The 25,993-nt window shown below is 45.7% G+C and overlaps 2 protein-coding genes across 2 annotated transcripts in view; one reads left to right on the forward strand and one right to left on the reverse strand.

Moving 5' to 3' along the window:
* CTNNA1 (catenin alpha 1) overlaps window positions 1-25,993 on the forward strand; it is a 108,050-nt gene that overhangs the window by 52,604 nt on the left and 29,453 nt on the right. The window contains exons 8-9 of the mRNA XM_052684877.1: window positions 13,362-13,442; window positions 14,209-14,361. Coding sequence (XP_052540837.1) covers window positions 13,362-13,442; window positions 14,209-14,361 — 234 coding nt within the window. The remainder of the gene's footprint in view (window positions 1-13,361; window positions 13,443-14,208; window positions 14,362-25,993) is intronic.
* Window positions 1,729-6,838, reverse strand: LRRTM2 (leucine rich repeat transmembrane neuronal 2). The gene is made up of 2 exons (XM_052684915.1): window positions 5,536-6,838; window positions 1,729-5,202 (listed from the first exon to the last, which is right to left on the reverse strand). The coding sequence occupies exons 1-2, from the start codon at window positions 5,537-5,539 to the stop codon at window positions 3,659-3,661; spliced, it is 1,548 nt and encodes a 515-aa protein (XP_052540875.1). The 5' UTR covers window positions 5,540-6,838; the 3' UTR covers window positions 1,729-3,658.

Genomic DNA, 25,993 nt, shown 5'->3' on the forward strand with positions numbered 1-25,993 from the left:
AGTATCTGCAGAAACCAAGGCTGTGCAGTAGAGGTGATAGTCTCAGAGAAGAATTTAACAACCGCTTCTTCAGTCAGTGCTCATCCTGAAAACACTTAACTTAAGCCAAATCATCCTGCTTCGTATTCCATAAACAAAATAAATCAGACTGCTGACTAAGGCAATTATTATAATCCTCTCTTTGTTTGGAAGAGTCACAAGCCATTGAGAATGGAAGACAGTAACTTTAAAACAACCAAAAAGGATTAACAACCTCTCACGGTGCCCTTGTGGAGGGCGATGGCTGTGCCTGCAGTTTGCTGTCCCTCCCAAGGGAATTCAAGTTGACTTTGCTGCTCGTGTTTGACATTCTGCAGGTTTTATTGTACCTGTTACCCTACATGTGATGTTTATGGAACTGCTTTGCTCACGCCTGGAACCTGGCAACAAATGGTTTAGGAAATGGCAGGTATAAACCACAGCATCTGGGAGAGCAGCCGCGTGTTGGAGCATAAATGTGAGTGGGGCTGAGGGAGGCAGCATGGGTGGGCTCCCTGCACCCCAACCAGCAGAGCCTGTGGGACCTGCAAAACTAGGATGATGGATGGGAGAAGTGAAGCACCCAGCTGGAGCATCAGTCTGTACTCTTCTGGGGCAGAATTACAAGCTGTTAGAGATGGGCTTCTGGGGCACTGGAAAGACACAGCCAGGGGAGGAGCCTCGTTCTGCAGTCAGGAAATCATAGAAAGATTTGGGTTGGAAGGGACCTCAAAGATCATTGTGCTCCAACCTCCCTGCCATAGACAGGGTAGCTAACCACTAGATTAGGCTGCCCAGGGTCCCATCCAACCTGGCTCTGTGCATTGTGAGCTCCCAGCTCTGGGCTGGCTGCACGTGGGGCAGGAAAGTGGGATTCTGTCCTGCATGCACAGCTTGGACATTGGTGTTCAGTGCTGCCATCTGATGGGTGGTAGCGCTGCACTAAGATTAATGGTATGGGCACTGGAAGTTGAGTCATGAGTTAAGTCAGAACTTTGTCTCTGCTGGTGCCTCCATGGAAAGCACTGCTGCTCCCTGGTACCTTTGGTGGAGGCATGGGATCAGCCAACACGGTAAGGGTGGCACAGCAGGGCGGGCTGCTGCACTGCTCTGCTCCCAGCAGGAGCCTGGGGCTGAAGGAAGAGCCACTGATTGCTGGGAAGGAAGCAAGTCTTCCTACAGTCAGCCATGCATTAAGGTTTTGTATTGGCTTAGGGCTGAATCACATGGGTTGTAATCATATGGAATCATAGAGCCATGAATCGTGGAATGGCTGGGGTTGGAAGGGACCTCAAGGATCATCTAGATTCAACCTCCTGCCACAAGCAGGGCTGCTGACCACTGATTCTGATACCGTACCAGTCTGCCCTGGGCTTCATCCAAGCTGGCCCTGAGCACCTCCAGGGATGGGGCATCCACAGCTCCTCTGGGCAGCCTGTGCCAGGGCCTTGCACACTCATATTCACTCCCTGCCCACCTACCTCGCTGGATTTATTACATTCAGTTGAAAGCAGTAAAAGCAGAAAAAGCAACAGTTGATTTCCTAAAATGGATGCAAATTGGCTTGTCGTATTATAAACAGTTAGGGGAGTTCAAAGAGAACTTAATGGAAAACCGTATCTTCTCTGACTCTCTTCTATTAAAGTACAAAGTCGTAGGAAGTACACAAAATATTTGTTTTATAATAAGGGCACCGTAAAAGTAAAATGATGCAAATTAATATCTTCAAAACCAGTAATTGAAAAAATCTTTATGTAAAATCTGAACAGAAGTCACACTTATCTTGCTATAGTTGCCTCGGACGAATTCATTTCACAATAAAACATCAAACTTGTATAATTGCACCCTAAATACCTCACTAAGTGGTAATACAGATATATAAAAGCAGAGTGAAATAGCGAACAGATTTTTATGCAGTGATTTTTCTGTTCAGAAAGTTTGCAGAATAGTTTAGTACAACACAATTAGCATACTGTAATTACTGATTCGTTCAAGGTATGTTGACACTGTGAGGAATTTCTCTTCATCCGTGTTTGCTGGTAATTGTTTAACACTGCAGCATTGGACACAACACATTTTTTAGTTATACATACATGTATATATATATAAAAAAAATTCCATCCCTCTGGTCCTTTTAACTTTGGTTAGAACGTTTACAATATTTGAGCAGTTGACTTAAAAATAACGTAATGCTTTGCAGACCCCCCCGCCCTCCCCCATGGCATCTCAGTACCACTGTCGCTGCATAGATCTGCAAATATTTACATATCATTTCATAATATAGTATAAATAGCAATGTGATACCTCTGGTTAAAGAAATCAAATTACTCCCGAAGAATGAGGTGCGTGTGTGTGTGTATATATATTTATATAAGAATTTTTTAATGGCATACTAGTTTAGATTCTGTCCCATTTTGACTAAGAAACAAAACGTTTTTTTGTGAACTATTCTATAAACTAACCATTATCCTAATGTATCGGAAGGTACGCAGCTTTGAGCTGGTAATTACCTTGAATTTTGGAAGAGGAGGACAAGTGAGAGCTTATATTACAGGGGCTAATTCTGTCTCCAGAGAAACCGTGGAGTTAGTGCATGAAAATAGCTCCCAGCAAGAGGAAGCCTGAGGGGGGAGAGGGGGGGGACGACAAAGAGAGGTTTCTTCCTTCCTTCTCTCTTTCTTAACCTCCGGTTGATATTTACTTTTAATTAAGAAAAACTTGTGTTAAGGGTATTTACACATGAAAAGGTGTGGAAGTGCTGTTTGTTCGTAGGCGTGAGTCATTAGCCCGAGTGCATGAAAAGCATCATCGAGGGGAAGCAGAGAGCTGGTCGGGTTTGAACGCCTGTAACGTTTAGATCATCGCACCAACCTTCCTAATTAAGCACCACCAGGTACTCTGCAAGTGCCTGGAGAGCCATCCTGGTTAATTGGTGGTCGTGTGAACTGCTCCTGCCTGCGTTTGCTGCGAGCTCGAGCAAGGTGTGTGTAAGCAAGCCAAACTGTGAGCATGGAGGTAGGAAAACTGCCTTAAAAATTAATTTGCCAGTCCCCAGTGCATCTAAATCCCCACCTGAAACTTGGTCACTTTTTTTTTTTTCTTTTTTTCCCTCTCCCCTTTTTACTCGAGTGGAAATGATCAGAGGAGGAAAGCCTTCCTCCAGCGTGCCTCTGAATTGAGCAGAGCCAGCTGGGATGTTTGGCATCGCACAGCTGCGGGGGAACAAATGCAGTGTATGTTCCTCTGCAGGTCTCTGTGCAGACAGCCTCCCTCCTTCCACCCGGGCTGATTTTACTGGGGAAAGTGGAGTGTGGAGACTTGGGTACAAATGGCACGCACAGTCGGAGAGTTACATAACATGGAACATTTTACATAGTTTGAGGTGAGAGTCTTTTTAGACTTTTAAACACTAGGAGTGCAAGTTTAATGTGATCATTGCTTCTTTAACACTGAAAATATTATGGATTTATTAAAAAAAAACCACAAAAACAACTTAAAAATACTGCACCACTCCATAAACAATGCTTCCATTGAGTAGCTTGGAAAATTAGGCTTTATGTCAACATTTGTAAAAATTAGAATCTGCTGTAGGTCCCCTACGATTTTAAAATAGGTTACTTATCTGGTTTAATTTTAAGTATTATACTTCACATTCTTTATATGGCAGCTGCTGACACTTGCATTGTCCGTAGCCGTTAATGATGATGAAGGGTCCTTCGTGGGTGGGTTCGTACTCATTGTACGGTCCTTGGTCTGACATATTTGCCATATGTAGCCGCGTTTGGGATCGGAGCTGCCTGTGGTTTTGAATCATTGAGCACTGCCTAATTCTTCTTAATGTGGGAGGGCAGCATTTCCTGGAGATGAACACTATAAAAATGATAAAAAAGAAAGAAAACAATAAAGCCATTGTCCCTGTAATTACCCTCTGAGTGAAGATGGCATTGTTTGGCTCGGGGAAGGGTTCCTCGGTGGTGACGACCATGCCTGCCGTGGTGGGGATTTCTTTGTCTCCCATATGGAAATGAGAGGAGCTGATGCCTTTCGTGGGCTCGGTGGTGGCAGCGTCCGTCGGAGCCGCGGACGGGGCGGCGGTCGATGCGTTCCAGCAGAGCTGGAAGCCGTGCACGGCGTCCAGGATGTCCTCTCCCTGGGCGTGGTCGGGGCCGTGGCACAGGATGGGATGCTCCCAGCGGCCCCGGAAGGCTCCCAGCCAGGCGGCCAGCGCGCAGATCCGGGCGCTGCATTCCCACAGATTGCCCGAGAGCCCCACGGTGCTGAGCGACGGCAGCGAGCGCAGGATCTTGGAGTCCAGCGAGCTGAGCTTGTTGTTATCCAGGAGGAGGGTTTTAAGGTTCGGCATAGTTTCAAAAACTGTTAGGTCGATGGCTTTGATCTCGTTTCCAGTCAAATCGAGCTTTTCTAAGGTGCCCCAGGTCCACTCCATCCCACACGTCAAGTTGCTAATTTTGTTCCACTGCAAGAAGAGAGTGTGCAGGCTGCTCAGCCGGAGGAAATGAGCAAAATTAATCTTTGTCAGCTGGTTGTGCTCTAGGTGCAGCTCCCTCAGCTTGATTAATCCCGCAAAGCCATTGCGAGCCAAACTTCGCAAGCGGTTTGTGCTCAGATCCAGGAACTCCAGGCTACGGCAGTCCCAGAACAGGCGGACGGGGATCGTCCGCAGGGAGTTGGAGCGCAGATGCAAGGTCTGCAGCTTGCGGAGGCCGTAGAGCAGCTCGGGGTGCAGAGAGGACAACTGATTAAAAGAGAGGTCCAAATTCTGCAGGTTAAGCAGCTGGCTAAAAGTGGTGTTTGGCAAATGAAAGATTTTGTTGGAACTTAAGACTAATTCCTTAAGTTTATACAGTCCTTGAAAAGAATCTTCTCTGACTGTTGCAATTTGATTATGATCTAAGTGAAGCCAAGTAAGTTGACTGAAGCTCGCAAATTGATCCCTTTCAAGTTCAGTAATAAAATTGTGCCTCAGTGACAAACCTAGAGAGCCCTTTTCAGTGGTGTTTGGCACTGAGTGAAACCCCTGAGAGTCACAGTAAAAGAGTAGCTTCTCACAGCGACATTTTGGTGGACAAGCCATGCCCAAGGCAGGCAGCATTTTTAAAACCATGCTCATTGCATATAGTGCTGCCAGCATACGAGCCCCTAATGGCCACTTGAAATGTAAGCCTGCAGAATATAATTTAGGAAAACAACAAGATAGGATATCCTTATCAGTATACTTTGAACATCACCGTGGAAGATTTCACTGCAGATAACATTTCCATGCATTTCCGAAAAGCTTATTCTAAATGCAAGAAACAACTTAGTACTACACACAGAATACCAGCTATTACACTTAGGATGAGTCTTTATCGGCATTACGGAGGGTTACAGCGTCACAATCAGAACACATTGCTCTCACAAGGTTCACCCCAGCAAAGCGTGCTGTAGCACCTCGCCGCTGCCTTAACACACAGCCATCATTCGTTAGACAAGGGAGAGAGAAAGGCACACACTTACCCATTCTTTTGAGTACATTGGAGGTTGCATTCAGTCGTAGTTTGAGACTCAACACGGTGAGTCTGTGAAAGGCTCTAACGCGAGATAGCCTGTGAATAATTTACTGGTTTAGGGTCCTGTGATATTAGTGCAAAATTGAATCCACCGTGCTCTCTTAGAATATTCCTTTTGAAAGCGCCGGCGTGACCTCCTCTGCCAGGTCTGCAGTTTTCAAGTCGATGCTTAATAGAAGTTTTCTTCCTCGGCGGCTGCTCGGCTGTTTAATTGAAGCTCACGTTTTCTTTTTCCGCAGCTGTGGGTTCCTTTAGTCCTAACTTGTTGATGGCGGATGGGTGGCTTATTGCTGAGAGAAGCTCCTGGAGTAGCATGAGTGCATTTACTGAAAAGCTTTTCAGGGAAGCGGCACAAGAATGGGTTTGCTTATGCGCTGCGACCACGCAGGGCTGTATATAGGCTGACGTCACCTGGTGACGTTCCTTTTGTTTGGGTTTTCCAGAAGCTTTGCTGTTTTAAAGCATTGTGCTGCATACTGCGATCGTGTTTGAGACCGCTGATCGAGGAGGGGGAAAAAAATCAGCTGTTAGAGCCCTTCGTCCCGGCGATGCGAGGAGCCGGAGAGCCGCGCACCGCCCGCTCCCCCCCTGCATTCCTGCTGGCTGCGCTCACTGTGGCAGCGCAGAGCTGCAGCTGGAGCCTCGCTGCCGCTGCCGGCTGCCTGTCCAACCCGGCTGCACTGGGGATGCTCGGGGACGTGAAGTGTGCCCGACTTGGACTGAGGGCGCTGATTAGCAGCGCTTTGCAGGGAGGTGGGGCAGCTCGAGGTCCCTGCAGGAGCACGGGCAGAGGGGAGTGCTTTTTGGGACAGGGGTGCTGTCGGGGCGTGCGGTGGAGGCCCTGCGGTGAGAAAAGTGCTGGGAAATTTCTGGAAAAGCAAAGCTTATCTTAGAGCACAGGAGAAAAAAAAATTAATTGGGATCTAGCTTGACAGCTTGCAGTTATGAAATGAGGAAATCCATCTTATTTTTTGTGTTCCTTGCAAACCCTGGCTTTTGTATCACTTATTGCTGCTTACCGAAGTGTAGGAGAGTAAGTTGAGTTTACAGCAGGCGTTCCCTGCAGCTCACAGCCCTTGATCAAGGACCGGGAGCCACGGTGACGGCAGGACCTGCAGCCAGCATGCACAGTCCTGAGCTGGGCTGTGGTGCCAGCAGCCCTGCAGGGCCACAGCCTGGTCCAGGGCTGCAGGCTGGGACATCACGGCTCCCGCTGTGCAGAGCAGACTGTCCTGTGGGACTTGTTGTCACCTTGAGACACGTGGCAGCAGCGCAGCACGAGGTGCTCGGCGGTGCTTGCCCTGTGGCAGTGAGGTGTCGGTGATGACCTCGGGACAGGGCTGAGCTGAGAATAGCCAATTCCCCATGCTAACAGGGAGGGAGATTAATTGTGTCAGAGGAGGTCTGAGAAGACAGTGGTCATTTAGCTTCATTATTAAACTTTAGTTCCTTATTTAAGCTCAGCCTTGCTGGTTTCTGCCTGTTTTTCTTTCTTTGTCCTGCAGAGCAGCTGTGCCCCTGGCTGCAGTGCTGGACCTGTGGCTGTCCCCACAGGGGAGGTGTTAAATGAAATGGAGGGATGGAGAACACAAAGCACAAAGAAAAGCAAAAGCCCACAAAACAGAAAAATAAGTAATGTAGCTATTTTTAATGTTAAACTGGGCAGTGCTAGGTGACTGTGTTAAATTGTTCTGTCACCGTAAATATTCCAGCTTTTGCTCTAGACTGAAAGGAACATGTGTAAAGAAATGACACGGACCTATTCCAAGAGTTTTTCCATAGTTAATATTCACTGTGCAAGACGTACGCAGCCAAAATCCAGCCTGAGCTGCCCGTTGCCTTGGGGGAGTACAGCAGCAACGTGCCTGTAGCTGTGCTTCTCAGCACTCATCTGGTGCACTGTCCTGACCCCAGCGCTGATCTGAATGTTAATAGCACATAAATATGATAACACAATCTTTTAAGGAATGTTCCTAAGGTGTCATTTAAGAAAATTGAAAAAGCTCCGAGATGAAAAATTACTACCCTGCTGTGCCACTCTTTCCATTATTACCGAGTGGCCAAATTTGGGTACCTTTTGGAAGGGTTCTGCTTTTTCACATCCGTGCATGTTGGTAGGTTCCTCCCACGTGACGGTTGTGTAATCTGGCACGGCGTTGGGAGTTGCTGCTTGCACATGGTAAGCTGCTGCCTCGCTGAAGCTCTTGGTTCTCTGGCCTGTAACCAAACAAGGGCTGTTTAGCACCTTGCCAGTGAGTGTCTTGTTTGGGAAACAGTGAATGCGAGCTCTATGGGTGCTCTTCTCAGCGTAAACCTGTTTTTGTGTGTGCTTGTCGTGAGACAACAGCTATTATTGAAGGCATACCTCCGATTCCTTTTAAACCTGAAAGTGTGCTGATATTCTCCTTGTGTTTTGGGAACTGTCTGGGGTGCCGAGGTGCAGCAGGCTGAGAATAGACTCCAGCTGCCTGCTTAATTCTCACCATTGTATTTCTTCTGAGACTGCAAACTCGCTTGCATGCCAAGGGAAGCCATGGAGTAGTGCCATCTGGAGCCTCCCACCAGAACAGGCTTTGAGGTGGCATCTGCACCTCTAAAACTTGGGGGAAAAGAGGAAATGTGGCTTTCTTGAGAATAAGTGCTCTAGGACCAAAGAACCCGCTCCCTTACCTGGCTTGTTGTGCAGCAGCGGAACTGGTCTTCCTGCTAAACACATGCACTCGAAGCAGAGCTGCATCCTGAGGCCAGTGTTGTCATTTAGTTAGGCTGACATCTGGTGGAAGCCTTCCTGGCGCATTAAGTCCCACAAACAGCCTAATGGCACTTGATGCTGACATGGGCCGGGCAGCCTCTTTGTGCTTCTGGTGTGGAGAACGGAAGCCTGGGTGCTGCAGGCACTTGGGATTTGCACCTGAGCACACAGCTCCTGTCTGTATGGAGATGGGCATGGTGATTGTTCCTGAATGTCAGCATGTTGGGAGTCATGGGAGAATCAGCTGCTGCTTTTTTGCCTTCTTGCTGTGCAAATAAGACAGAGCAGGCTAGCACAGGTGTGGCTGGGGTGTCACATGGGTTAGGTTGCTACTGTACCAATGGACTTGCTGTGCAACCCCTATATTTCAGTGCTTAGCTGTGGCTATAGGAGATTCCTTACACTTATGTCTGTAACAAGCCAGGGTGTTACTGTGTCCTCAAACATCAGATATCAGATAGGTAATCACTGATGAAATTTGTGCGTCTTGCTCCATCACTTGCCCTTCGTGGTTGCAGTGTTATAGGCTGGATGACTATGAAGAGAAAACCAACATCCTGGCCTGAATTAGAAACAGTGTGGCCAGCAGAAGCAGGGAGGTGAGCATCTCTCTGTGCTCAGCACTGCGGAGGCTGCACATCGAGTGCTGTGTTCAGTTTTGGGCTCCTCACTGCAGGAAGGACATTGAGGCCCTGGAACGTGTGCAGAGAAGGGCAGTGAAACTGGTGAGGGGTCTGGAGCACAAGTCTTGTGAGGAGCAGCTGAGGGAGCTGGGATTGTTTAGTCTGGAGAAGAGGAGGCTCAGGGGAGACCTCATGGCGCTCCACAACTTCCTGAGGGGAGGCTGTGGTGAGGAGGGCTTTGGCCTCTGCTCCCAGGCAAGGAGCAGGACACGGGGAAATGGCTGCAAGTTGTGCGTGGGGTGATTTAGGTTAGACAAAAGGAAGAACTTTTTCTCTCAGAGTGGTCAGGCACTGCAGTGGCTGCCCAGGCAGCTGGAAGAGTCGCCGTCCCTGGCAGTGCTCAAGAGGTGCCTGGATGAGGAGCTGCGAGACGTGGGTTAGTGCTTGTGGTAGCAGTGGTGATGGGAGGGCGCTCAGACTGGATGATCTTGCACGTCCAACCTTGTGGTTCTATGATTCTGTGGTCCGGAATCAGCACTGTTATACCTGGAATTTGTTTGCAGCTCTGCTCTCTCGGTAATACAGCAGTATGGGCGGCCGTCCTTTGTAGGCATACAATTAGGCGGGGTGTCAAGGTGAGAATTAAGCATGTGACAAACTTGAATCTGAACACTACATCTTTATGCCTTGCCATGAAGCACCGCTCAGCAGCCCTACACTGATGTATGGCTTCCCCGTGCACCCCGAGGACGGAATGCCAAGCACCCATTTGTCACTTACTCAATCACCAGCATTAAGCACAGCACTGCTCCTTCCTTTGGTTAGAAGACAATTCAAAGATTACCTGAAGCAGAAATCCCTCTGCAAATGACCTTTTTTTTTTGTAGAGGGACTGCTGCAGGGTGGAGAATGCTATTCCTCAATAGCTCTCTGATCTTAGGTGAAGCACCGAGATTAATAAGGGAAGTTTTTGTTGCGTAGCTATAAAAGCATGGCTGCATAACTACATCGTAATATGTGCTCTGATTCTGGTTGCTTCCACATAGCATTTGTTTACTGCCAGCACCGTGCTGTACATTTTCACATTTATGAGTTAGTTGCGGTTGGATTTTAACATCGGTAGCTGCAGGAAGAGCTTGGTTTGGTTTTGTTTCTGAGTCAGATGGCAGACCTACAAAGGGAATGCTTTGTGGACCGAGACAGTGATTCCGCTTTGCCTCTCTGTGTACAAATCCCCTTTCTCTGCTTTAAGCTGTTGGAAAAAAATGGTGAGGTTGGCTGTGAGATCTGGAAGAGCAAGGATGCGGCAGTGACTGCTTGTGCTGCCTTCCAAGCAAAGCAGCACCAATGGTGGAAGAACAAAAATTCCAAGGGTTGGGGGAAATGTGTAGTTTCTAACAGCAGTTCTAGCCCTTTTTAATGATGATCTTAAATATATTTGCTCTGAGTGTATTATCTGTTGATACTGGGCAGAGCAGTAGTATCATAATGCAAAATGACTGATGCAGTCAATATGACCCTGTTAAATCCAATGAATCTATCAGCTGCTTCCTCTGCCACCGGCTGCAGAGCCTGTGATTCCCTTGGACAAAGCTGCTTCCCATGCTGAATACCTAAAAATCCCACTAGTATGAATATTCAGGATTCGCTATTCTCAGCCCTCATCCCATGTGCAGAAGCTGATCACTGGGATGCGTTCTTCTGCTGCATCATTAGTTGGCTTTTCCATGGAAGTTTGGACTAAAAACAAGGGCTGTTTTTTTAATAGGAAGAGTAATTGGTTACTGGAGCAAATTATCCAGAGGTGGTGAGCCTTTACAATGTGATTTATTACTTTATAGACTAGCTTGAACGGGAGTTGTTAAGCTGTAGGGTAGAACCACTGGGTAAAATTCATGGGACTTGAGCAAGGGGATTGATGTTGTCCTTGATGATGTTTAACACTTGGAAATAATGTTGAGATTGGAGCAGCCAATATCCCATAGGCTGGCTGTGCTTGGTCTTCGCAGGGCGTAACTGGCTCCGCAGTTGTGCATTATGGTAACTTTTATGCAAAAAAAGTCAACTGACTTCAGAATGGCAAAACTTGACATCCTCATCTTTGGTCCAGGACCTGGGTTACAATTGGCTGTGGGAACTGTAGGTGGGAATGGCAAGAGGTTCCCTTTCTGCAGCTGCAAAAGTGCAGGTGTGCCTCCTCATGTTGCCTGCAGCCCCAGCCGTAGGGAAGGCGCTGGGTTAGCAGCTGGGGCATGAAGGTGGTAAAGTGCTGCAACTCAATTAGTGGGGTGTTTATATTGCAACTTTCCAAGGGAAATGCTCTTAATACTTTCTGACAAGCCTTTGTACTAAAATTTCAGAACACCAACAAGATGGAAATAAACGGGAGCTGCTTTGCTCATATCTAACGGGTTTAGATTATACAGCTATTTCTGTGTTAGTACACAGTGTGACTTAATAGGAACAGATCAGCAGTATGAAATCGGAGCTGCTTACCCTCTAATGTACACATTGAATGCTTTTCAGAGTATTTTACGTAGGGCTGCCTGTGGTCAGATCTCATGAGCTGAACAGCCATTGGTGGAAACCATCCCTGGGTTCCCTTGCAAAAAGGGACCTGCGCCGCACTACCAGGGCTGCTCTGTGCTGTGAAACCCGAGCATGGCAAAGTGCAAGTGATGGGTGGATTCGTGTCAGTGTCATGCTCCTGGTAGGTGGTTAACGTGGGGGTGCCTGGGGAGCAGGAAGAGGGCACTTCTTGGAACAGCAGAATGTTTGGCTCCCTGTGTATTAGATGTGCGTGTACCTTCCAGAGATACTGGAAAAATGCTGAGGTGGAAAGGGGAGTGCCCTGGGTTCATTGAAACAGTCCCACTGCAGGTACAGCGGTATGGTAACATGAGCAATTGCAGGTTTATGTCTCAGCAGGCACGGGGGGCTGCCAGGAGCCCACTGTCTGCATCAGCCCTGAGTGCCAGAGGGGCTGCAGGATGGCGTCCAGCCCAGCTGCCTGCCAGCTTTGTGCCTGACCAGCTGGGGAGCAGCTCAATAAAGGCAGCGTTCGTTTTCACCTTATTTAGAGGTTTCTGGTTTCATTTTAAAGTGTGAAGACCGGCCCAGCATCAAGTCTGCTGGAGCTGTGGTGTGGTGGAACAAGCTTCTGGGCTTATTTCAGCTGGTTTCGGTTACCATTTGTGATGAGAGCCAGTGACTGGATTAAAAGAGTGACAAATCTTCAAAAATTCAATGAATTATAATTACTTGACAACATCCGAATCTTCCCCCTGGTTTTATTCAGTTTTTATTCCTGCTGTAGAGTGGACTTTGTGATTTCAATTCAAGGCTGCCTATGTGAGTGCTTCAAACCAGCCTGGCATCTGCGGAACGATAATTGGCACAGCCTCGCTTTAGTGCTGTAAAATGGGTTTTGCTGTTTTTTGTTGTGTTGTTGTTTTTTTCTCCACAGGATAATTATATTGATCGTGGCTTAGAAGTTCAGAAATTGGTTTGTGGTTGCATAAAGCTTACTGCACATAACTCAGAGAAGCTCTATTGTACAGAAAAACCCTCCCTGTGAGATTGTAAGACCACTGCTGTCTTATCTGGCACTCCCAACTTGATACGAATTCAGATATTTTCAGCCCACTGTCTGCTTAGGCAGAGGGAAGCTGCCACTGCATCTTGGCCCCTTTCCCTCGTTTTAACAATGGTGCTAATGTGAAACTTGCTGGATCGAACTCGGCGAAATCCAGGTCCCAGCAGGCAAGCCTGGATGCTTATTTGATGTTGGGATTTCATCCCTGACAAATGTTTTATAAGGATTTTACCTTTAATGTAATTGATTTTTGGCTTACGATTGACTGCTGAAGAACAACCTTCTGTAGTAGTGAGGTGTGGAGCTGCACAGGGAGCGCTGCCGTGCTGCACCACCCGGTGCATCCGTCTGCCATGGGAGATGTTGGGGTGCCGTCCATCTCCCTTGGTCCCAAAAGGTCGAGGATTGAGGCAGGAAGAGCTGCAGGGGACTGGAGATTCACGGCAAGCTGTGTGGTTGTCGGCAGAGCTGTCAGAGAAGAGAAATCTAAACTTAGCTGTTTAAATACAGTCTCTGGCTGATGAGGAGCAAAAAGCAGCCTAGATGTAGGAAAGCATCCATTTCTCCAGAAAGGAAGCTGAAGAGTGTTAAAGGATGCAGCCTTATGTTGTCAGATGCTCCTAGACTGCTTGAGCCTGCCTGGAAGAATAATGCTTGGGCAAGGAGGTGGAGACTCTGCTTCTAACTTGAACAATCACTTAGAAGTAATAATAAAGGAACTGACAGTCTTCTCGACATAAATCATACTGGTTTTGCTTGGAGACTCTGAATGCCTGTTTACCTCTTTGTCTCTTGTTTTTCAGGCTGGACGCAAGGAAAGAAGTGACGCCCTGAATTCTGCCATTGATAAGATGACCAAAAAGACCAGAGACTTGCGCAGACAGGTAATTGCCACGTGAGGTTCCCACCTGGTGAGGCAAATGAGTGCACCTCTGCATGTCTTCTCTCCTGGAAGTATTTCATCTGTTGATTTGGCTCCAATTGGTAGAGAGCTTTCCTGCTTGTGATGTAGAGTGAATGAAAGCAGTGCCTGTTAGTAAGTGTAAGGCGGAAGCACAACCGCATTAACTGTGTGATAAAGGTGCTGGATTCGGAGCCGTCCTGATGGCAACAGGGATTATAAAAACCCTAAAATTTTATGAGATTTAAACATAATCGCTTGTGTTTTAAAATTTTCTGCTGGTTTTCATCTCAGAGTATATTTTCTATGAGAACTGTAAGGTAACACTGATCTTTTATCTGTTTTTCTATTTTTATGGCAGTATATTCCCTTTTCCAAGTAAATGTGAGTGTGGATGAAGCTTATTTTAAAGTGTTTTTATTCTAGTAGAAAAATTAAAGAAGTTAAATCGGCATGTTATTTTATCAGCTGTGGGAAAGTGGCAAATTTACTCAGTCAAAACCAATCTGAGTTGCTAAATCAATATTTGTGGCCAAATGGTGACTTGCACTTACATAACTAATCCAGTTTTTAAGGAGATTTAATTTAAATGGAAGCAAAAAGTGTGTAGACAAGACTTAGTGCAGAGAAAGCCTTGGTCACAGGAAGGAAAAAGGATCAACGACAAAAGCACTTAAGCTTTACATATTAATACAGTGAAAGGAAAATAGCAGAAAAATAACTCTTTTATTCTTTCATTTTTATTGTAGCTCCGCAAAGCTGTGATGGACCACGTATCAGACTCTTTTCTGGAAACAAATGTTCCACTTTTAGTGTTGATTGAAGCTGCCAAGAATGGGAACGAGAAAGAAGTTAAGGAATATGCCCAGGTTTTCCGTGAGCATGCCAATAAATTGATTGAGGTAAGGTGGTGCAAATTAAAATGAAATTAGTGCTCCTTAAATTAAGTCAAGACTAGGCAAAACACACTTTTCAATTCTGTTGAAACAAATAGCAATTTTTAAAAATAAATTTGCTTTTTAATGTTCTTTTAATGAATTTAAGTGCAAGGTAATATTTAAATAGTTCAAAATGTAAGCTTGTCAAAAAGCAGCTGCTGTTACACAGCCCATGCAGTTCTACTATACCGTTACCTTCATTTGCTTTGTTAATTGGACATGGTCGAAGATGTGGTGTAGGGAAGACAGTGGCATGACTTTCCTTCTGTCATCCTTGCCCTGCCACTTGAATCCCAGTGATTTTTTTATTTTCTGGCAAATAATGGTGCCTGTGAACAGGCCTTTTAAGTAGAGTTGTACAGAATGAGGACCTGCTTGCATGTCTGTAAAGAGCACGCAGTGGACGTACACAGCATTTCAGCCACGACAAATTTAATCCCCTCCACCTTTTCCTAATAAAAATCCCAATGGCTGTTGAACACACATAACTGCAACCATTAAGCTAATCTGTGGGAACATTAACTTGCATGAGACTGACCTGCCTTAACTAAAATGCATTGAAGTTCATTAGTCTTCCGTGATTGATAATAGTAAATGCAGCAGGTACGTGCAGTTACAGTAAGAGAAGTGAGTTTGTGCTTTGTATTTATAAGTACATTTTGGAAACCTTGTGCTTTTTGCCATTATTTTAAAATTTAAGTCATCATGCCTTACATGACTTACAATAATTAAGAGTTTTGTGTTCATGCTAAATGCCAAGGATCAGACATACACCTGTAGTTCTTGTTGAGGAAATATGCCAACAGGAATAAAGCTCAAAAACTCTTCCCAGAAACCATCAGAAACTGCTCAGCGTATTTCTGCTTAGTGTCTCTATTACTGACCCGTCCCCGTGCCTCTTAGGGTCATAAAGAATAGTTTCACACAACTTGACATGTCTGTATTACTCAAGAACTTAAGATTTGACTGTTACTAGTAAGCATATTTTCTGACTCTTGATGACTGGTTTGTTTTTTTTGCCTCTTTTTGAAGCGTTATGGGCTCTGAGCAGAGCATGGGGGGGCTGTCCCAGAGTTCCTTTGAAGTTATCAGCTCTTGGTCTGCCATGGCTCTGTGTAAATGCCGTCCTCGTGTAACTTTGGAGTTGTTTTGTTCTAAATAGCAGGTAACTGGTGCTGTTTAGTGATCTGGCAAAGCAGCAGATGGAGGAGAATGCAGTGCTGAGGCAGCAGGCTTTGGCCATCCTGTGTCAAGTGGTGGCAGTGCTTTTAAGTGAGCTTTAAAGCCTCCCTTCTTACACTGCAAACCTAATTTGCAGTGTAAGAAATTATTTTAAGGGCTTGTTTGCAGGAGCAGGTGGCAGACATAGCAGTAGAAGCATCTCTGTCCTAGCTGCACCTCTCCAAGGGACACAGAGGGTCCACACGAGGAGTTTATTGGCACCATTAGTGAAGATGCCACGCCACTCTGCCTCTTGCTAGGTGAGCCCTCACTCCCTACTCCCTGACACTGCATGTGGCTTCTGAAAAGCAGTGGGAGCTGTAGGCACTGGCATGCAAGAGTGGCTTTTTCTGACCCGACCTTGTGTGCAAAATGCCAAACTGCAAATGAATTTTACAGAACCTCTGTTGAACCACCCAGTCTGCCTTTTCAAGAAGGGCTATTGCCTTGGAAGTATGCATTAAACAATATTTCTGGCTGGCATCAAAAGGTTCTGCTAAAATTATACGCTGCTGAGACAACTTTTTGAAAGCTTGTTTATTGCTTTTGCTGTCTAAAATGCAGCTGTAGCTATAGGAGTAGCGTGATCTAGATGACTTACAAGCCCCTTCCATGAACGTAGATGGGTTACTACATATGTCTGCCTTAGAAGGGGAAAAGTACTCCTGGAGAGCGCCTGTCTCCAGGGGACACAGAGCTGTTGCAGAGTCATCTGTGATGTCACATTCACTGTAAAGGAAGGCAGGTCGGGGAGGGCTGTGCTTACCGTGCCTCTGCTGGAACAGAGAGGGATGTTTGCAAGCTCCCACGTGATTCTGCTGGTGGGCAGAAATCTCCACTGCAGATATTCAGAGAAACAATAGAGACTGTGTAAGAACAGAACAGAACAGAAGATGCTCCACTTGGTGAGATCAGAAGTGATTGCTTCCAACTGCTTTCAGTGGGAGATAAATGTGCTGGGGAGTTTATCATAACTACCCTCAGAAATGCTGCTGAACACCTCTAGACATCAAATGTGACAAAACAGCTGCAGTGCAGAGCAGTGGTGTTGTGTATTGTGCTGTGACTGACAGGCTCCTGTGCCTTAGGTGTAGAGCAGAACATACCCTTCCCTTCAATACTGAGCTGAGAGGAGAAATGCACGTCAGAGGCCTGTCCTGCAGGACACAACTTGGAGGATTCCTATCTGAACTAAGCAGTTTTGCAGCTTGGGTGTGGTGCTCAGTGCAGATCTCTGCTCTGTGACCTGGAGGAGCTGGTGCTGCCTTCCTGTGAGCTAAGCACAGGAGAGGACTGGGATTCTGTCTTCGTGGGCCCTCCATGTAGGTACAAAGCTATCCAAGCACCTCAGTTGGTACTTCTGTTCTGTGTTCCCTTCTTGGCAGTGGACCACTGCCTAGCTTGCCATTCTGAAGTCCAGGCAGCCAAATTCAACCAAAGTACATACAACCACAGAGATCTGATTTGCCTGCAGGGCCTGTATTGTCTAGATAAACCAAACCATAAAGTTGTCTCGGAGGGCTTCCATTTGATTTGTGCTTTCATAGTAAAATACTAGCCCTTTATCCTGCTTGTTGAAAACCGAGAAAGGGTAAAATTAGATTAAAATTAGGGTAAGATTAGATTTGTTTCACTTTAATAATGTATTTCAAAGGTAGCTTTCAAAATCTCTGCACTAACAGCCCATTAACTAACCAGTACTCGTCCCAAGTTTAACTCTGGGATGGAGAAGCCAATTTAAGCACAGCAGAGAAGAAAAACGGAAGGAACAGCACTTCAGGAATCAATACAAGAGAGAGTTAAATTTACTCATGGACTATGGAAGTCTTCCTAATACACTGATTGTAAAGCATGTGCTTGTGTTCTGGTGGGTTTTATGTTGATGGATAAAGAAACCTTGGCTCTCAAACCTGTAATTCTGCTCTTGAGGAAAGATGTGGCATCCTTAGAATTAATATTTCTTCTTAGAGACAAGGCTGTCCTGAAACTCGAGGCTTGTTTTTCAGTGTTGTCACTTAGCACCATGCTGCCTTCGCTCACCTGGGCTTTGAAGTGTGCTTATGTGCGAGCTGCCGGCGTGCTGCGCGCTGCGGTCGCTCTGATGGCACTTGGGCTGTTCTCTGAAAAATGAGAGAGCCATAAGTGTCGGAGAGGAAACGTTCTGCTACACTATTGAATGCTCTAGAAAAATAAGAAATTAGGCTGTTGGTTTGTCACTATACTGTGTAATTTCAATTTACAAGTTTTCTGAACCCTTAAGAAATTAGGTATTGAAAAGACAGATGAGGACAGAGTGCAGGTAAAAGCTTGCAATGGCTGTTTGCTTGCTAAAGGACGTTTCTGGAAAGGAGTTTGTAGTTCCTTAAAAATAGCAAATAACCTTGTGCGGGAGCGAGCCTGGTACCCCTGTGTCACATGTTTCTCCTGACTCAAATTTTATTTTCAAATCTTCCTCTGAGAAACTTTGATAAGAGCAGGGAGGTGAAAGCTCTCCATGATATTTCATAAGCATCAATTTTTTCCCAATTACTTCAATTTATCTGAAAAGACGACGCTGTGCCTTTTTTAATGCGTTGGGTTTTATCTTGCATACAGAGATGACTTTCGCATCTTCGGTGAAAACCCATGAACAGATGCAGACTGCAAATTTATTTGCTTGGAAAGAATCGCGTTTGGGCACTTAACTCCGTAAGCTATCCGTAGCCTCTCACACTGACATTCTCCCCTTCTGTCACCCTCACTGTCTCTCCCCGTGTTCTGAAATAATTCTTCAGACCTCAGTCTAAAAATACCACTGTCCAGAAGCACGCTTGTAACATTTTTATTACAGTTTGCCCTGATTTGCTCATACTTACAGCCTGTGTTTTCTTAAGGGAGCCTAACAGCTGCAAGGTTTGTTTTCTGTTGTTTTTCTTTTTCCTTCATGTGAAATGGGTAACACATAGCTTAGGCTAAAATAGTAGCTAGCGTTTGGACACCTCAAGGGCTTGACGTAGCAAAGGTAAACTTATGAAACTAGAAGCTTTGGAGGTGGGAGTGGGCTGGATTTGCTCGTTCTTTAAATGTTCTTTCATCACATTTGCCATCAGAGGTGTGTAGCAGCAGTGCAGGGCAGATGGATGTTGGGTGCGCAGCGCACGACGAGCCCAGCCCTTGGCACCCAGATCAAACGCTGACTTGAGATGCTCTTCTGAATCTTTGGGTATATGAATCTCTCAGAACTTGGCATTTGCAAGGCCAGAGTCGTTATCAGTCATTACCATGGTATCTGAGCACCTATTTTTCCTGTTCAGTGAGCTAACTTACAGGGAGGAAGAAAATCTGCAAACTGAAGTTTGTCTTCTTCCTGCTTTTATTTTGAAGGGTGTGTTACAAGGGAAATGTCCTTGTGCTATGGTCTGGAGAGAAGAGGCAGACTTAGTCCAACTCAAGAGTAATTTCCCTTTTTAAGATGCATAGCAAAATATCTCTTCCAAAGAACAAGCACGTTCTTTGTAATTTGTCTGTGGATAACCTTGGCAGCAATTTAAAACAAATGTCTTCAGCAAAAGACAGTGTAACTCTAATATGCCCTCTAAAATCTGACACTGTTCAAGAACCGATGAACTTTCCTTGCAAGTTCATTTGATTAGTCAACTAATTCATAAATAAATTAAGTTCTACTCATAAAACATGCTTTCCTTGTGCGCATTCCTAATCAGCAATGTAGGAAAGCCTCAGCAAAAAAAAAAAAGTTCTTTCATTTTCCAGCAAAACTGCATGCACAAATTTAATCCAGCATACATAAATAAAATCAAGTGACCTTTTAATAGGGTGACTTTTGTTCGTGTAAGGTTTCTTTGAGGCCAGTGTTTAATGCTGCACCACATTATGTATGGCAGGGTGTGAAGAATGGTGGCAGAGATCAAAAAGTCAGCAGAAACTGAAAATCTGGTAGGAGGAAGAATAAGACTTGAGCATAATCTGTCTAGATTTGACTACAGATGCACACGGAGCGAGGAAACTGAACAGTAAAAATAGTGGAGGGATGAAGTGGTTGAAGATGAGTTTGAATGCTCACGTATCGGGATGGGCATTGGAGTTTTTTGACATTCTCCTATTGAAAAGCACCCAGGTTGGCTGTTGCTCCCTGCTCAGGAGGCAGTTCTGCTGTGCCTTTTCCACAGGGACAGCCATCATTCCTATTTGTGGGATGGTTGGGAGTGTGGGGCTTCAACTTCAAACACTTGGGCCAATGGAGGCGCCAAGAGTATAGAAGTTAGAGGTGAGTGAAGTTAGGATTTGAAAAATTGTGTTTAATTCTACTGTCCTAGAAACAATCCCATATATTTTTTGTTCCTTCCTCTGTTGGAAACAGCAGGGGAAATCTGTGAAATGTCAGGAAATGTAAGTGCTGTTGGGTATACGTGTTGTTGATGTAGTGTGGTGAAGAGCTCTGGAGTCCTGGGCTGCTTTCTTTTCCAGATACTTCAGTCTTGATATTTTTTTTACAGCATCGTTAGGTAGCTTTTTTGGATACAGCATTTATAGATGTGACTTAAATGTTTTCATTCCCAATATATTAGCAGCCTTGATGCAACACTGGATTTTCATCATCTCACTCATTAGCACCATTGGACTATTATTCACATAGAGCCATTGACGATTGCCTGAAGTTTGTGTGGAGCTCATTCCTCTTACTGTTTTGTTACCTTCTTCAGGAGCATAATGTGCTTATAATTCCCATTAAACTTGTCATGAACAGTGGGCTGAATCACCACAAACTGGTATAAACAGCTAGTAATAGGTCAGAAACCTTTGGTCATAACACAGCATGCTGAGCGATGAGGAAATGTTATAGCAAAGAACTCTTAAGCTCCAGTTCAACAGAGTCCTTTTTGGATATTCAGACACTGAATAGCACTGCTAGAAACACTTTTATTTTGAAGAAAAACAGTTATGTTGCTAAGAGGCATCTAAGATGAGGATTTGCTTTAGAAGTTACTACTGGAGATCAGCTCTACACTACATACCAGTGGTGGTATTTCCGTCATGGTAGCTCTGACTGGCTTGTGTAACTGATGTGTTCTGGGCCTGTAACAACGTTTTATCACTTTAGCTTGTTTGTCTGAGGAGGGCATGGTTCCTGTGCCAATAGTTGCATCTGCTGCTCCAGCTGCATCTCCGAGGGGCACGGTGCCCATGTCAGACACTGCTGCTCCTTCAGCAGCTCTGCTCTCTAGGCCAGGTCAGTAGAAAGGACGATCTACCAAGCTGCGAATAAAGGTACACTGTGCTGTTAGCAAATTCCTACTGGGCGTCTTATGCTACACACCCCTTTCCTCTCTTTGTTTGCAAAGCCTTCCTGTTGCTGAGAGCAGCACTCTCCCTTCTGCGCTTGCTGCTCAGCAGACAGCCTGTTCAGTTTGTCATGATGCAAATCCCGCAGTGTGAGAAGTTGTCTTTCTCTCTGCAACTTTGACAACATGAAGTGGGCTGTTGGACAAAGATGTTTTCTTGGGGTATGGAAGGAGCTTGCCAGTGTTGAACAGAGCTGCTGTGGGGTAGCAGCAGACAGCTGGAGGAGGCAGTGGTGGACAGTTCATCTGGGTTGAGAGCCAGATGTGATGCTCTGCTCCTTAACTAGATCTGTGTTTGCTCAGACACAGCTTACAGGGTGCTAGTTGTGAGGTTTCATCCCAAAGGAAAGGTTGCCCTTGAAAATCAGAAGCTGCTGCTTCACAGATCTGTGGAGCAGGAAGTTCACAACATGCAGTCTGTGGTCCCCTTCCTCTTCCTGCTGCTTGCCAGCCTACTGAAATTAAAAAACAAAAAATTAAAAGAGAAACAACAATGAAGACAAATCTCCATTTCTCTTCATCTGAAAACTTTTGAAGGAAAAAAACGAGAACATTTTGCTTCATAGTTTTTTTTTTCCATGTAGGTTAAATTTCCCACAGTGTGTTTAACACAGAACTTGAAGTTGCTCTTGTCTTCTGCTGGAAGGTAACCATGAGCTTGCAGGAGCACTAGAAGTAGCAGTTACCTCCATTTCAGTCCATCATTCCTCACTGTGCATTACGTCAGGAGTTTTTCTGTGTAGCGGTTTGTTTTATTTAAAGGCTTTCACTATTTTAAGTCAATACGCTGGGATTGCGTTGCCCAAGAAGCCTTTGCAGGTACCTGCTGCAGACCTGCAGGCACTTGGCTCTACTTAAGGCACATGAAATCACAGAGCAGCTGACAGCGTGACTCCTGGTGACCAGCTGCACAGCCCCTGTGGGCCCCCGCCAACGTCCTCCCCCCGTCCTCCCCATCTGAGGTGGTTCCACCACGGCACAGCTCCTGTTAGGCCATGCCTCTGCAAATCTGGGGCGCTGATAGCATGGTAGAGAGAGGGCAGACCTCTGCCTCGTAGGACTGGGTCTTGAAATGCTCGTGTTCAACCTGAGTGGTGGGTGAATTAATGCATGTAGGGACTTTCTGAATAATAAAACCCTCTTTTATTTCCCAAAGAGAAGTGTGGGCTCTCATTGACACCTGTCTTCTGAAAGTCCTCAGTCACTGCTTCCTTTTGGCCGTTGTTTCTGCAGGTGAATGGATTCCTTGGGCTTTGGCCGTTGCCAAATGAATCTGGACAGTTTTCTTAACATGGGCGAGGAGGAAATTGCATCTGTTGTAGCTGAATTTTGTGAGAATCTGTCCTCGAGAGGGAAATATTCAGTGATGCTGCTTGTCCTTTTTTTTTCTTATTCATTTTAAATGGGCAATTTTGGCTGCTAAAGGCAGGAGTTTGCGTTCCCAGAGAAACTGTAATATAAAAACAAACAAAAAACGGGAACAAAAAGCTGGAATGTTGGAGTTTAATCAGAAATGAAAGTACTAAGAACACTTCTGAGAAGCGTTGTTAGCGTGCTACTGAAACTGCTGCATTACCTGTGTGTGTGTACGGGTGTGAGTATGGCTTTCGTCTTATTTTTGTGCAGGGGTTTGTGAGCATCAGTTGAGAGGATGCTGGTTGTTGTCCCACTGCAGCCTTGAGTTCTTCAGTAGGAACACTGAAAACTCTTACCTCTGGCTGTTCTTGCACCCAGGGTTTCAAAGCAAGAGTAGTCAGGCTCTTAAGCTCAATTAGTGCTTGTTTGTTCCGTGCATAGAGAGACAATCCTGATTTGTAACGATGCCATGTGGCAGAGGCGGGCTCTGACAGTTTCAAATAAATTATGTAACAATAAACTCATTACTGAGCCTTCTTTGGATCGCACCGTTGCTGCGTGGTTGCATCCAGCACCCACTTGAGTGTGCCGTGTGTGTTTGGCTTTCTGGAGAAGCTGTCCTGAAAATAGGGCCGGTAGGTAAGGAGCAGGAGGTGGCGGTGATGCTTTGAAGTCAGCCCAGGTGCACTGAACAGAAATGTTCACATGGGCTTTCAGCATCAGCCTTCAAACTCCTTGAAAAAAGGAAGCTTGGATGTGTTAGGGATTATGGTTCATTTTCCCTCTCCTGTGGCTTTTCTCTTCTATTGAAAAAGCAATTTGTTAAGGCTTTACTAAACTGTCCTGTGTAAAGTAACCCCACTCCTTAAGCTAGGATGTCCAGTGCAGAAGACACTTTAACAGCTGCAGAGCCGTGGCAGTATTTCTCCATGGCTTGCAGCAGTGCAGTGTAAGAAGTTCGTGCTGACCCCACATTGGCGTAGCTGAGGCTGCTGGAGGCTCAGCTCCTGAGTTGTCATAGGAACAAATTTTAAGTGAAATGAATAAATAATGAATTTCAGGTGAAAAAGGTGAGCGCTGCCTAATGTCAGAGAGAGCAATTGTCTGGAACACCCGACAACACCAACGTGGGCTGGCAAATTGTTGCTAATGGAGGAAAAAATTACTGTAAAAATATCGAGACTCTTCCTGATTAAAAATAGCAAACTCTGAAGAAAAATAGCTAGAACTGTGACAGATGGTATCATTTCCCCCTATTCTTTTAATTTGGAAATGCACCTTGATGCTGATAGCCTGTTTCCAGTTGACCCTGTGCTTGGGGGTGGTTAACTGGCTCCTCCTCATTCCATCTCGGTGTCATCGCTGAGAAGCAGCTGACCTGAGTTCCAGGAGCAGGTCTGTCGCTGCAGCTCGGGGTTCTGCACGGCGGAGGTCTGTTGGGCTGCAAATCGCACTGCTGCTTCACGTGCTTGTTGCTGACGTGGGTTGAAGCTCATCCCTGCTGCCCTGCAGGATGCACAAAGCAGGGTCTGGGCGGTGGCTGCGCACTCTGAAAGCTACCGGAGCCTTGAAGTCGCATCAAAAAGATGCTTTTAATTTGGTCTGGCTGTGCTGCAAGCAGTATCCAAGCACCTTGTCTTGCTTTCCAGCGCGCCTTGGCCTCCCTATGTGTTTTTTAAATTCTTTCAAGAAATTGGCCATTACGACTGATTACATTATTTGCAATTTTTTGTCTCCTTTGATGCCTGTGCCAGCAGTGCTTATGTAAAGGGGCTTGATGATATTGAATGGTAAGAATGAACAAATGCAGCGGGAATTCAATTGCTATTTTGCTCTCAAGCACAAGTGTTCTTTCTAAATCAAATCTGACCACTTACTATGTCAGTCAGCTGTGTTGTTGGCGAGACGGGAAAACTATTTCATTTCCATTTGATTTGAAGGGAGCTTCTGTTTGCTTGAGGTGCTCTGTTTTATTTGAAAGGCTTGGAAATGCGTATGATCTCCAAATGCTCTGCATGCTTTAGAACAAATTTAGTCACTTTTGATCTTCATCTTGGCTACAGAGCCCTGTGCATTATGTGCACGTGTGGCCAGGAGCTCCTTCTCCTCCCCCTGTCAGGGAGCTTGAAGTTCTTTACCAGGTACCAGGCAGGAGTTAGCAATGAACTGTGCTTTCAGACACTTCACAGTTCAATTTCCTAACCATCCAGGCACCCAGTGCAGCCGCTGTGTGCCATTCCACAGTTTGTGCCATGCAGCACTGGCTCGTTAATGACATCTGAAATACGTAATTGTAATGTCATTTACAGCTGGATTAATAAGTTGACAGCACTTGTAAACTTGGTATTTTAGGAGGTTTGTGAGTTGTTGCAACAGACAGAGTGTCTGCGCAGTAAGCATTGCATTGCTGTGGGTTTGGGGTTTGACCCACTGCACTCTAAACTCATCGTGACATTCTTGCTTTGCATTTGACGTTCAGCAGTTTGCTGGGAAGTTTGTCTGCTAATCTGGCAGAGAAGCTAATCTGCCAAAGCAAATAGCCTGCTCTTGGACTAACGTGCTGAAATGAAGTGTTCAGATTTGGAGGCGCAGAAGTAGGATGGAATGTGGCAGCCAGCAACTGGATTGTCTTAAGCTGCCAAGGAAGCTCAGTCACGGAAGCACACACACTTCTTTCATAAAGGTTGGCAGTCCCAGTCAGGCCGTTTCTAAAGAAGAATTGCCATCAGTGAGGTATTCAGAAGAAAAATGACTGTACAAAAATGACTGTGCAAAAAAGCAAAATTGCATAGCACCACGGTGGGGGCACTCAATTACCAACTTCTTTGCCTCTCTGTATTCAGACAGAGCGAGGATTCTCTGTACTTGATTCATCACACTTGGCTTGAGAGAGAGCACAACATCTCCAGATAGCGGAGAGGCTGATTCTGCAGCGCCTCAATGTAGCTTTTATCCAGCCCCATCTCAAAAGGGCTTTGTGTTCTTCTCACTTCTAGAAGCCATAACTGCTGCTGGGGAGGCAGAAATGACGTCGAAATATGGACCATAAGAAGTATTGGCAAACTGGTATTTCTCAGAAATATGACCCGTGCTTAAAACAACAGCAAAACCTTTATTTGACTTTTAAATCATGACATCTTACTGCCTTTATTTTTGAGCCTCTAAACAAAAGCAGAGTACACTACAGCTCACTGCGAGCTGGGGATTTAAGATGCAGCAGATCTAGAAAAAAAAACAACCCTCTGTTCAAAGGAAAGCTCCTTCCTGGCAAGGTGTCACTGGGGGTGCCCTGTTGGTGGCTGTGCCACGCGGGGTGACAGAACCTCTGCTGAGCTGGGAGCACACGGCACAGCCCTGCAGGGAGCCGAGGTGTGCAGCAGCCTCACCTGCTGATGTGGGACCTTTGCTCTGCGGACTGTGGCAGAAAAGAAAGTGGAGAAGTTCAGGAGTGGTCTTGCAGCAAGCTGGCACAGTTCTGTATGGCGCGCGTTGATGCCGCGTAGTCTTCCTTTCAACTTGGGTTTGTTTTTGTCCAAATATATGCTGCAGCATCTGTTTACTCAGTGGTGCAGTGCTGGAAGCATAGCTCTCCTCCTGACAGCTGACGGCTTCACATCCTTTGTAACTCGATTTGGATCTGGGGGAAGGAAGACGCGTGCTTCGCGATGGGAACTTGCTGC

The sequence above is a fragment of the Tympanuchus pallidicinctus genome, unplaced genomic scaffold (assembly GCF_026119805.1).
Source record: "Tympanuchus pallidicinctus isolate F22 unplaced genomic scaffold, pur_lepc_1.0 scaffold21, whole genome shotgun sequence".
Classification (NCBI taxonomy): Eukaryota; Metazoa; Chordata; class Aves; order Galliformes; family Phasianidae; genus Tympanuchus; species Tympanuchus pallidicinctus.